The 12,425-nt window shown below is 33.5% G+C and overlaps 1 protein-coding gene across 4 annotated transcripts in view; it reads right to left on the reverse strand.

Annotated features, from left to right (window-relative positions):
• The window catches only part of NCKAP1 (NCK associated protein 1), a 100,178-nt gene that overhangs the window by 19,079 nt on the left and 68,674 nt on the right, over window positions 1-12,425 (reverse strand). For all 4 annotated transcript variants that reach the window (XM_074338987.1, XM_074338978.1, XM_074338988.1 and 1 more), the window contains 6 exons: window positions 10,222-10,341; window positions 9,429-9,568; window positions 8,432-8,563; window positions 5,682-5,900; window positions 5,362-5,492; window positions 5,004-5,101 (listed from right to left, as the gene is read on the reverse strand). In XM_074338987.1, coding sequence (XP_074195088.1) covers window positions 5,004-5,101; window positions 5,362-5,492; window positions 5,682-5,900; window positions 8,432-8,563; window positions 9,429-9,568; window positions 10,222-10,341 — 840 coding nt within the window. The remainder of the gene's footprint in view (window positions 1-5,003; window positions 5,102-5,361; window positions 5,493-5,681; window positions 5,901-8,431; window positions 8,564-9,428; window positions 9,569-10,221; window positions 10,342-12,425) is intronic.

Genomic DNA, 12,425 nt, shown 5'->3' on the forward strand with positions numbered 1-12,425 from the left:
CATCATCTCATGAAGCGACACAAATAAGGAGGACTCTAAATTCAGGAACACTAGGAACAGAAGGATGCAGGAGAGAGAGAATGACTTAAGAATCATAATCGTGGCAGCCAGCCAGATGTACTAAACCTACCTCCACCCTCTACTGATCTCTGACAGACTTCCACTCTCCAGCTGGAAGGTCGCTGTTTGAAAAATTATTTGTAGGAACCATTTGATGAATGGTTGATGAATTCAGCCTAGGATGAAAATACCTTTCTCCAGAGAGAAATTTTGTTAGCTTCTGCCAAGCACCTTGGGATGCTACTAATCTAGGACCACCTTAATCCAGGTTCAAGATGCGACATTCATTGGACAAAGAGCAACAGAATGAGGCTGCAAATCCTGAGGAGGGGAGAATGATTTCCAGTTACTGGTAACCCCGGGGTGTTTATGTAAAGAGGGTGGAGAGGAATATAAGCAGACTTCCCACTCCCCACTTTGGGCAGGTTTTGGGTTTTGTATACAAACCCTCTTACCTCACAAGACCACCAAAACTACTGCTTAATTTTACAAATGTCACTTCTGGATCAGCAAATGTCCTCAGGTCAAAAGTGGCTGCCAGTGCTAGGCTTCTGTCTCTGAGTTTTTAGCCACATTCTCCTTGTTTTTAGCATAGAAATACCTCACTACCTTAGTTCTTTAAAAGATGATTCTTTTTCTTTGTATGTCTCTCACATTTTTACAGTTCTTAGCAGAAAAGGTGGTTTAAGTAACCTAACATGCCAATATTGGAAGCAAACCTCTATACATTATTTTGTTTCTGGAACTTGATATATTAGGTTATTCTAAAGCAAGTAATTTTATAGGAATGTGAAAAACGTGAAACACTTAGAACCATCACTGATAGACTTTAGTACTTCTGGAGATTTATCTCAATGAGACAAAATAGTATATAACATATTGAACTTGCGTGCCTATATACAACATATTATCATCATAAGATTTCTTATGTAATAAAATACAAAAATATCCATGGAAGTGTATTCCTTAGTACACAGAGGCTGAGATTACAAAGTCATGAATGACATCTCCAGTCCTTACTAATACACCTGTAGTTGAATCCAGGGGAAAAAAGGATTACTTCTTGGGGTTGTTAAAGAGGGATCCCTAAGAAAATCATTGTAAAGCACTGTGCAACTCCAGAAAACGGAATTTTAGGACTAGCTTTGTTTTGAAGAAACCTAAATGATAAAGCCACAAAGCTAGAAATGTAAAGTTTCACCGTTATGGTTGACCATATAAAGAAGCCTTTTGAAAAATACTTAATCATCAAGGTTTAGTACTTGAGAAATAAAAATAAAAGCCCCTATACACCAAAAAAAATAACTGTATGATTTTTAAAAAAGTCTTTCTATAACTAACATTACAATGATTAATAAAATGTAAGTTTTTATCAAGGTAAAATGAAAAGTCAGGTCAAGTAAGGATAATCACATAGAAGGTTGCTAAAATCAAATGTTTCAGAGAAAAAAAATGCTTGAGTACCTAAATAATCTTGGTTTTGGAGCATATTACATTTAATGAGAAACCCAAGCTAATTCACAACCATGTATTTCAAAGATAATGAATGTAAGCTCTTATACAAGTTTCTTTCGTCTAGGTTTTAGACTCAGGTTTAACATTACCATGTATTTGAAAAAGAATCCAGCCAAAAAACAATACCCTTAAATCAGAAAATTCAATAGCATTTTAAAAAGTCGACATAATTTATATTACTATCACATCAACTTTAAATTTTAATACTATTCAAGAAAAAACAAAAGTCCCTCCAAGACATGAGAGAAATGTTAAAACATAAGCTTCTTCCATTTCTTTTCAAGAATAAAAATATATTTGATAACATTAATACTTAAGGACACAACTAAGACATGTAAATTTATAAAAGAATTACTAAGATGACAAAATCTGAACTCAAAAAAGACCCGGAAATAATGGACAGTATCTAACAATATAAGTTTTTAAAAGAACAACAATAAAACAGCATTTAGGTCTGAAAATAAATTGTACAAAATATAAAAAGTGGAGAGCCGTGGTTTAAGGTCAGTATGTGTGGCAAAAACAACTTATCTGATTGCAAGTTAATATGAAAAAAGTATGGTACAGCTAGCAAAAGTATTAACATTACCTTAAAATGTATTAGTAAGTACCGTATCCAGAGTATGTCAGGGCGCCCTCACTAATCAGATCTTTATCTAGCTGACATTTATTCTCAGTTCACAGCACTATTCTCTGTGACACCAATAATACAGAGTTTGTAGAGAAGTGAGTAATACTGAGTATGAATATATTTCACATGGGAAAGAGAAAGGTAATATACAACGCAAGTTTTTAAACATGCGAAGGGTGATCTTGTCAAAGGCAGTCTCTGACAATTTTTTTCTTTCTTTCTTTTTTTTTAAAGAGAACCTTCTATTTTATTTTTTCAGTTTTTATTTTTTTTAAGGAGGGCACAGCTCACAGTGGTCCATGTGGGGATCGAACTGGCAACATTGGTGTTATCAGCACCACGCCCTAACCAACTGAGCTAACCAGTCACCCCTAGTCTTTGACTCTTGATCTAGGAATAAGGACCAATCAAAACTTACTACTTAGATACTGACTCAAACAGAACTAGAGACATGCCATAATTGACGAGACTAGCTCATTTTCAAAAAGACCAGATCATCCACCTAGAAAAATATATACATCCCTGCATCAGATAAGAGTGGGTTAGAGACAGGATAGCATGGTACTACTATAAACTCTGGAGCTAGATAGACTATATAGGTTCAAACTTTAGTTTCACCACTTATTAAGCATGTGAGCCTAAACAAGGAATCTTTCCTAATTTGTAAAATAGGGACAATCCAGTTTTAAGGATTTAAAGCAATTAATAACATATATGTAAAAAGTTTAGAAAAGTCCTGGAATAATGAGTCAAGAAAGCTAGCTATTTTAATTTTTGCATCCAACAGATATTTACCAAGCATTTACTATGTGTCGAAAATTAACTTAGCACCAAGGTTTTAAGAGAGTTTATAATTAAGTCTTTAGTGACTGTGGCATAAACAGATACATGATATGCGAGGTCACAGTAAGATACACAGAAAGCTAGATAAAGAGAATAAAGTAAGTGATGTTTGCTATTTTTAAAAAAGTGTGGCCAAGGAAGGATATTCTGATATGATGACATTTGAAAAATACATGAATGTTATAACAAGGAAGCTAAGGCAGTATCTCAGTGAAGAGTACTTTGAGGTGACACAACAAGTAGGTCCACCAGGCTGGAGCAGTACAGGCGGTGAGGAGAAGTGAAAGACCAGATCCCACAGAGGCCTTCCAGTACTATTAAGGACATCAGATGCCTTTGAACTCTCATAGACATGAATATAGAGAGATCCAAAGAGTCTGATATTTATTACTACATCACATACTCAATCCACCACATGAAACAATAAAGAAGTACTAAAAATGCTAACAATTCTAGAAGTACCTATTTATTCAGTTGAAATAAGAAATAAATGGCAAAAGTAAAATTACTGGGTCATAGTTATTCTATTATATCTCACACTGAAAGAAATGCAAAGTAAACTGAAGATAGAAATTTGCTACCTGAGAACAATAGGATAGAAAAGAGGTAACAGGTGAATGAGTTTAATAAATAATAATGATATTGCTTGTACAGAACCAAAACTAGAATTGCACTGTTTATGTGTTTAAAACCGTATTAAGTATAAAGTTTGTGTATTAAAAACCTATATTATAAACTATCTAAAAGTTGACTTCGGTATAAGAATTACAGAACATTCTTTTAAAAAAAGAACAATGAGAGGAAAATGACATGATGAATATCAAAATAATATTTACTCAGTACTTACTGTGTGTCAGGCACTACGCTGAGTATCTATGCAGTTGACATGTATTAATTATCTCATATAATTCTCTCACAATAAAAGCTTAGTGAGTTTAAACTTTGCTCAAAGCTCCTAAGTGACAGGACTGAATTTCAGGAAAGCCTGACTTGGAAGCTTGAGTTCTTCACCACTGGGTTATACTGCCTCTCCTTTAGTCACAATGACGCTTGCTATCTATTTTATTCACTCAGCAAAATATTATTAACCTCGCAGGAACTGACCTATCCTATATGTTTGCTCAATTTTCAGTAAATCAGATTACGACATTTAGATCTCTACGTGTTACATTTAAAATGCAAGCTACTTATCAGTGCTATATACCATATTCTTAATTAGTAAAAAATGCAAGGCATAAATAACCACCAAAAAACTTTACCAAGAAGAAGGTATATTTTAAAACGTTTTTTCTATTCTGTTCATAAGCTCAGAAGTTTTAGTGACCCAAATGCAAAAGTTTTTCAAAAACTAGGTAGGTATTATACACACAGACTCATCCGATATAAATCACTGTTAACACTGGAATATTTATTTTTAAAGGGCTTTATAAAGTTACTTAAAATACTGTTACTTTAGCTCTTTTACATCTTTATTAAAGTACTAAGCATTCTAAAAGACATTTTTCATCCAGTTTAAAAGGGCATAAGATAATTTTAAAAGATTGCTTAATAATAAGAAAAACATTAAGCCTAATAATGTTTATATTATAATCTGTGGAAAGTAATACAAACTACACACTTAAACAAATTACTTTGGCTGTAATTTTGAACATAGTCACTCAAAGAAAAGCAGCATGGTACAACAGAATGAAGACTTGACCAAAAGTCAAGAAATTTGAGTGTCGGTCCCCTTTAGCAAGCCAATTCACTTTTCTAGGCTTAGTTTTTCATTGGTAAAACAGAGAGAACAAAACAAAGTCGTAATTGAAAGATCACACTAGCTCTACAATATCATTTACATATGACAATTTTCATGTCAGGTTAAAGTAATTAATATTTTAGCCTTGCTGTTCATTTTCTTGAAATGTTTTCTAGGGATTATTGTTTATAAGTTAAAAGTGATACACTGCATTACCTTAAGTTCAGCAACTTGAGATGAAATATGCCACATAAGGCTTTCACTTAGGAACTTCATACCATATGGGCCTAGCAGTTCTGATAATGACCTCATTTCTGAAAGGAAATGTAATCAATGTTATACTTTGAAAGAGCAAATACTTTAAGAAACTGAGTACTACCACTGAACTGTTCCATTATAGAAGCAAATTATTAATGCAAAAATCCTGAGAAAAGTCTCTAGAGTAAAAAAGAAGTAACACAAATGCAAAGATATAATGTATGGTTTTGCATATAATTGAATGGAAGTATAATAGAATCGAAAGCCAAAAGAATATTTCTTCATTTTCTAAAACATGTCATATAGTATTATTCACCTGATATGTCAGAATATTCCTCTGCATTGAATGTTAATTCATTTTCTGTAGGTAAGTTCACAAATGCTTTCATTGCAGGGAAATAAGCTATATGACCATTGCTGACTTGTCTTAACAAAGTTTCCAAATACCTAAGGAGAAAAGTAAATTTATAAGCAGGAGAAATTATTTAATTCAAAATTTATTACAGTATGCATTCCTGTATATAATTTCAAATTGACTGATAACATGAACACGTATGTACCCACACAAAAAATAACTTTCCCAAGTAGTTCACTACAAACTTTATATCACTCCAAATTTCTAAATGTGTTCCTTACCAATTTGTGTATAGACTTGTAATGGTTGGCTCTCCATGACTGTCTAAATGTTGTGTTTGTTGAAGAAGAACATTATTAAATACTCTTGTAATATCAATTTGCACATAGTTTTCTATTGACTGGAGTACAGTCATGTATGCTCTTACACTTGTTAGAAGCTCTGATGGTTTTGCAATTTCCTGTGTGGCTTGATTATACATAGTCATTCCAACAATTGACCTGGGGAAAAAAAGAATAAGAAAAGAGCTCTGACTTTTGCATGCATGTAAACAGGCCATTCAACCTACTCTTCTCTAATATTAAATAAACAATAAAACTAATTTCAAGTACAATTTGCTACAAAGCCAGGATATTAATATCATTATCTTCCAAAGAAACAAACTGAAAAAAGAATGAATACCTAAAAGCTACAATGAGATAGGAATGCCAAGTGATTAAAAAAATTCTAGACATCATGATTTAAGGAAAAATTCCTTTACCTTTAACATCATAATGTCTGTACCAACCAAGTACAATGACTATTTAGACCACAGCTTGAATTCATTTAGCACTATTACATGCAATTTTTTTATAGGTTTTACACATATTACTTGTAATTCTCATATCTAATAACCCTACTGTGCAGTAATTATTACCACCATTTCACAGGTGGAAGAAACTAAGGGTCAGAACTTCAAGTAAACTAATCAAGACTACTTTGGAACTGGTGGGTCTAGGGTTTGACCCCACATCTGCCTGACTTAGCAAAAGGCACTACACTCAAAACATGGTAACAAACAGAAAACTTTATTGTTATTTAATCACTCACAGCACATAAAACACAGTTCTTTTTGGTTTATATCCCAAGAATCTGAATAAGCCTAAAAAGAAACACCAATTTTGAAAATACTTTCCTGCATGATCTTTTCATTTTCTTTAAAACTTTCTGAGCATTGGATTTGTAAAAGCTCTTAAGACTTATATTTGAAAGGAGGAATTCTTAAAGACAATAGACAGACTTCATCACTACAAATAATCCAACAAGACCAACTCACGACAAAAATGCTATCCTTATATATGGCACTAAGTCCTAAGATTGGGCTCAAGTGATCAACTAAAATCAACCAATACTCAAATTATTTGTCCTGGCATAAATATCCTTCCCAGGTAAACAAGTTTAGAGCCTTGCCTTGATCCTGATCACTAAGTAGATGTTTGATAAAAATCTCTATCTGCTTCTCCATACAATATTTACAGAAACAAGGGAGCTGTAAATAGAACCCTACCTTCCTCCTAACAATCTAGTAACCCCACCTCGTTGAGAATAATATGTATCAGAGGGCATAATGTCTCTTTAGTCTAAATACTGGAGCATTCTGGGTTTTGCTGTCAGGATGCTTGCATTAATAAAGGAGATCAAAAGACATTCAACACTCAGCTCTTCTCCAGTCAACTGATGACTTAACACTCAATTTAGTGCCCATTTACATAGTCTCCTATTTTATTCTCTAATTGTTATAGTCTTCTCACCAACTACAGCTCTAAGCGTTATATCATTTCATTATTACTCAACACAATGTTATGCATATGGTAGAAATACTACCTGTTAATAACTACAAAACTTTGAAAAATCTTTGGCAAAATTTTATTTTATAAATTGCTTTAAGACCTTCAAGACAAATTTGTCAAATCAATCAATGTTTTCTTAATAAGTGTACAAGTTTAGAAAAAGAATTAACAAACATCTGCAAAGTTGAAAGGTTTCTGACTTATCACACATAATATTATTTCAAGAAGATATATATATACACAGACACACACATACGTATACGTATATATGTGTATGTATATATATATTTAATCAGAATTGAGTGCCTCAAGAGTCTAGAATTCTACTGGCATAATAGCATACATCTGAATCCAGAAAAGACTTGTACACTTAAGAGGTCTAGTCCTGAGGTTTTCAAACATTTGAATGTGGTCCCCTGTAAGATATGTATCCAGTATCACAACTCAGTACACACATACACATTCATAATTGCAATTTCATGAAGCAATATTCATACTTACTACATTTAATGCACTGATTTTTCCTATTTCTTCTTTATTTCCTTCCCTCCCTCTCCTTTCTTTAAATGTTTACTACAACCTTCTAAATTGATTTTGTGATCCTACTGGATTGCCACCTGTCAGTTGAAATACACTGATTTGTTCCCATCGTCTCATTTTGCTTATAAGGAAGCTAAGGTCCACAGAGATTAAACAGCTTGTCCAGTGTTATAACTAGTTAATAACAAGTATGGAACAAGAATATGGGTAATTTAAGTAATTTCCAGTTCACTATTCTTTTTTTTTTTTAAGATTTTTTATTGGGGAAGGGGAACCAAATTTTATTGGGGAACGGTGTGTACTTCCAAGACTTCTTCCAAGTCACGTGTTGTCTTTTCAATTTTAGTTGTGGAGGGTGCAGTTCAGCTCCAGGTCCAGTTGCCGTTGTTAGTTGCAGGCCCCCTTGTGGGAGTTGAACCGGCAACCTTGTGGTTGAGAGCCCACTGGCCCATGTGGGAATCGAAACGGCAGCCTTTGGCGTTCGGAGCACAGAGCTCCAACCACCTGAGCCACCGGCCCGGCCCCCAGTTCACTATTCTTTATACTACACCAGTTCTAATGCTTTTTCTCAAAAAAGGAAATATTGTATAGATATGAAGAATAAAAATAACAAACCCATTAACTACACCAACAAACAAAAATAGTTTTTATTTTTTTCTTACTTAGTAAAGCGGATTTCCAGATGAGAAGTCAAATATTCTCGTGGGGTAAAGGTATGTTCCCAAACCACCATGTTCGGTACATAATTTATAGAGAAACACAATTCAGAAAGTGCAGTGTGCAATTTATCAAGGCTGAAAAAATATTAATAAACAGTAAACAAAATGTTCAACATTTCTTTAGAATTAATACAAAATTAATTTTATAAAGACACCAGACCTTATTTGGGGATAATAACTATAGACCAATTTCTTTCCTAAACTGACAAAGTTCAAAATCTTTAAGGATATCTCTAACACGAGAGAAATTTTCTAAAGATAGCATGATTCACATGTTTCTACATTAAATGATGACTATATTTACTTAATATATAGGAAAGAGCTTATTTCACACTCATAGAAACAATAATTTCTAACGGCAACTGTACTGGCTATTGTGAAGGAAGAAAAGTTGTCTACAAAATGGCAAATAAATACCTTGCTCAATGTAGAAAACAAGGAGGTAGGAAATCTACTTTAAATAAAATAATGTTTACCTATTATTGCCCACCTATGCCCTGCCTCCAAAAAAAAAAAAAAAAAAAAAAGCTCTGAATGCTACCTACTTGGAAAACATCCATTTTAAAATAATGATAATCAGGTATGTCCTAATACATGACAACATGCCAAAATAAAGTCTCAGATATCTGATTTTAAATACACTGAAAATAAACAATTGCTTACAGTGAACACCCTAAATTTTTAGACAGATTCTCAGCCTTCAGTATTCTATATATAAAGACAATATCACCTAATACATTTATTTTCTTCAAAAATCCAAAATCTGTATTTTGGGATGAAATAATCACTTAACTGGCTAATCAAGTTCACAAAGGTTAAAAAAAAATTAATGACTGGGATATGAAGAATTTACAATTACTAGCATGTCCTCAGTACTAATGCCACACAAAAAAATGAAAAAACCTGTAACAAAAAGATGTAATAAAAGTGGATGGCTTACTTGGTCACTACCAGCCTGTTTTTCCTCATGCTCTCAACTCCTGGTTTTTCCCTTTCAGGTTCTCCTTTCTTACCAGTTTGTTTTTTTGACTTCTTATTCACTGCTTGACTAATGGTTTTGGCACAATGCTTGGGCAGCAACTAAATTTAAAAAGAATAAAATCTTACATTATACCGATTACTTTGAAAACACATCAACTAGTGAAATAAACCTTAGCTGAATCCAGACTATGTAGAAAATATCATGCTAGCACTAAGAACGGAGGCATGTAATAAGTAGAGTGTACCTAACTAGCTAGCTTAGGGACCCATACAGCTTGGTGGAAAACAGAAATAGGTTAATCTCATGTGAAGAAAACATTTCACAGACGAAGTTATATCAAGACTGCAGTTTAAAGGATAAGTAAAAACAGAATAGGCAAACAAAGAATGAGAAAGAACATGTTACTGGAAGGAAAATGGTGTATGGAGCACAAAACTATGTTAGGACATGATGTGTTCTGAATCTACTTGAGAATTACTAGGTGATGGACCATAAAGAGCATGTAAAATAAAGAGGTTTGAGCTATCAGGAAGGGACTTCAATGCCAACATGGGGTTGGATTCTGATCTCTAAGTAATGCTAAAGACTGGCAAATTTCAGAAAACCTAATAGTGGAGCTTTACAACGAGAGGTAATAAGATTTACTGAGTTTGAGAATAAAGTAATGAAAAATAAAACAACTGGCTAACAGATACTTTTTTTGCCTCCCTACACAAATTTACCAAATGCAAGGCAATATATAAATTGTTACCTGGTCACTAAGAGTACACTGTTCTGTGCAAATATCAGTGATGAGATTTCGAGCTTGTTTGGCCATTTCATCCAGGAACATATTACACAAGGAAAGACTGCGATCTCCAATATGATGTCGCTGTTAAAGCAGAATAATAATAAAAGTTACAAGAAAGTAGTTTAAATTAAAACATTTAAAAAAAAAACCACGGAAAATAAAATTAGTCTCTTCTATAATAATAAGAGTGGGGGTGAAGGGTGTTATAGAGTTTTATTAACCTCTTCTATCAACTCATCTACACACTGTATTGGCACAGAGTTGACATACGTACGTGGTCATTATACAAGTAACGTATGACTGAAAGGAACTCTTACAGGTAAGTATTCTCTTTAACATGGGAAACTATTAATTTAATTTTCAAATTCCATAAGGTCCTGATAAAACATAAAATGCAAAAGAATACATTTATATAATGTTTTCTAACCTCACCTGATTTACATACACACACATATAAATCTTGATACAACAAACAACTTTGTAGTGTGTAAAGAGAAAAGAAAAGCTATTTATATAAAATTGTTAGAAGTCAGTCAGTAAAACAAGGAAATTCACAAGACACTCAACGCCCTAAAATCAAACTGCCCCCAACTCCCCATTCTGGAAGAGAAAAGAAACTGACCATGAATTTTCTGAACACTATAGGGGAAAAAAAAACATTAAATTTTTAGAGAATTATATCTGTATATGTAGACACATACTCAAATCCATCCTCCTCTATTTACTGGATTCTGTATATTTTCAGTTTTGGTGGGTTTTACAATAGTTTCATAGGTTTTCCTTGTCAGTGGTTTACTGTAGTGTTGAGTATATAACACTGTAAAATGCTGCACTATACATTTGTAAAACTTGACAAAGAGATGTTTTAAAAAGTTCTCCTTCCCTGGCCTTCCCTAATTATAAAAAACACACATAGAGATGACACATAATTTTTATGCTGCTGAAATAAATGTAAGATAATACAAAATATAAAAATACTTAAATATACAAAATAACTGTTCCTAAGTCTATCATACCTTACAATGTATTTTATTTAAAATGTCCTTTAAAACTTTAAAAGGGATCTATAGGCTAGATACAATTAAAGATTGGTTCACTTTACTTAAGGCAAGATTTCAAATTATAAACATTTAGGGTTTTGTCTAACTTAATTCTTACTACTGGAAGATAAAACGTATCTCTTACTATCCCTTATTCCTGAAAAAACAAACAAACACTGAACTAGCAAATTTACTAGACTTACTTATTTAAAATACAGACCTGATTTTACTACTTCCCTTCAATGGCTCAGAAATTCTGAGACAGGAAAACAAAACAAGTAAGGTTTCTTAACATGTCACAAGTCTCTCTGTGCATGTTCTGCCTTCTGCCTCTAGCTGCAGTGCTGAGAACAGGCCTTAAGACAATGGCAAAAGCAGAGGGACCTCTTAGGAGAGTATAACAATAATTCAGACAAAAGATGATGTGTCTGGACAGAGGAAGAAGAGATAGGAGTTTGGATATGTACCTAAAAGTAGAGCCAAGACAGAAAATGCTCCAAGGTTGGTGGTGGGGTAACAAGTGGAAGATCAATAGTTCTACTCTGGAAATGTTACATTTAGGATGGCTAAAAATACCTAAGTTGTAACAGGATACAAAGAAAATCTACAATTGAAGGGAAAGGTCTGGCTGGAGGCATCTGCATATGGAATATTTTTAAACAACTAGACTGGAAAAGGTGCGTTAACTACTATAATGGATGGTACAGAAAGATCAGCACAATCACTAGTCTCCCATTAGTACTGGCTGCAATTATCCAGGGATCCTGTGACCCAGGAAGGTGTATATTTCGAATCCATTTCAAAAGGTATTGTCCTTATGCAAATTTACTTTAAGTACTCCAGCTCAAAAATAAGGCCTCAGAATCAATAAATTGTTCTGGAGGCTTTTTCTATAATGCCTCTGATCTAAACAAACTGAATGGCTACAACTATAATTATAAAGCCAGACTGCACTGAGAACCACACACAACTTACTCTGTCCTTACCTTTGGTGAATTCTTTCAACGCTCCCAGAGTACCCATGTATATTCCTACCACAGCACAGATTATCAGATCATGGATTTGTCAAGGGTAGGGATTGTGTCTTTACATCCTTTTTTATTTTTAGGAGAGCGCAGCTCACAG

The sequence above is a fragment of the Rhinolophus sinicus genome, linkage group LG01 (assembly GCF_036562045.2).
Source record: "Rhinolophus sinicus isolate RSC01 linkage group LG01, ASM3656204v1, whole genome shotgun sequence".
In the NCBI taxonomy this organism is placed as follows: domain Eukaryota; kingdom Metazoa; phylum Chordata; class Mammalia; order Chiroptera; family Rhinolophidae; genus Rhinolophus; species Rhinolophus sinicus.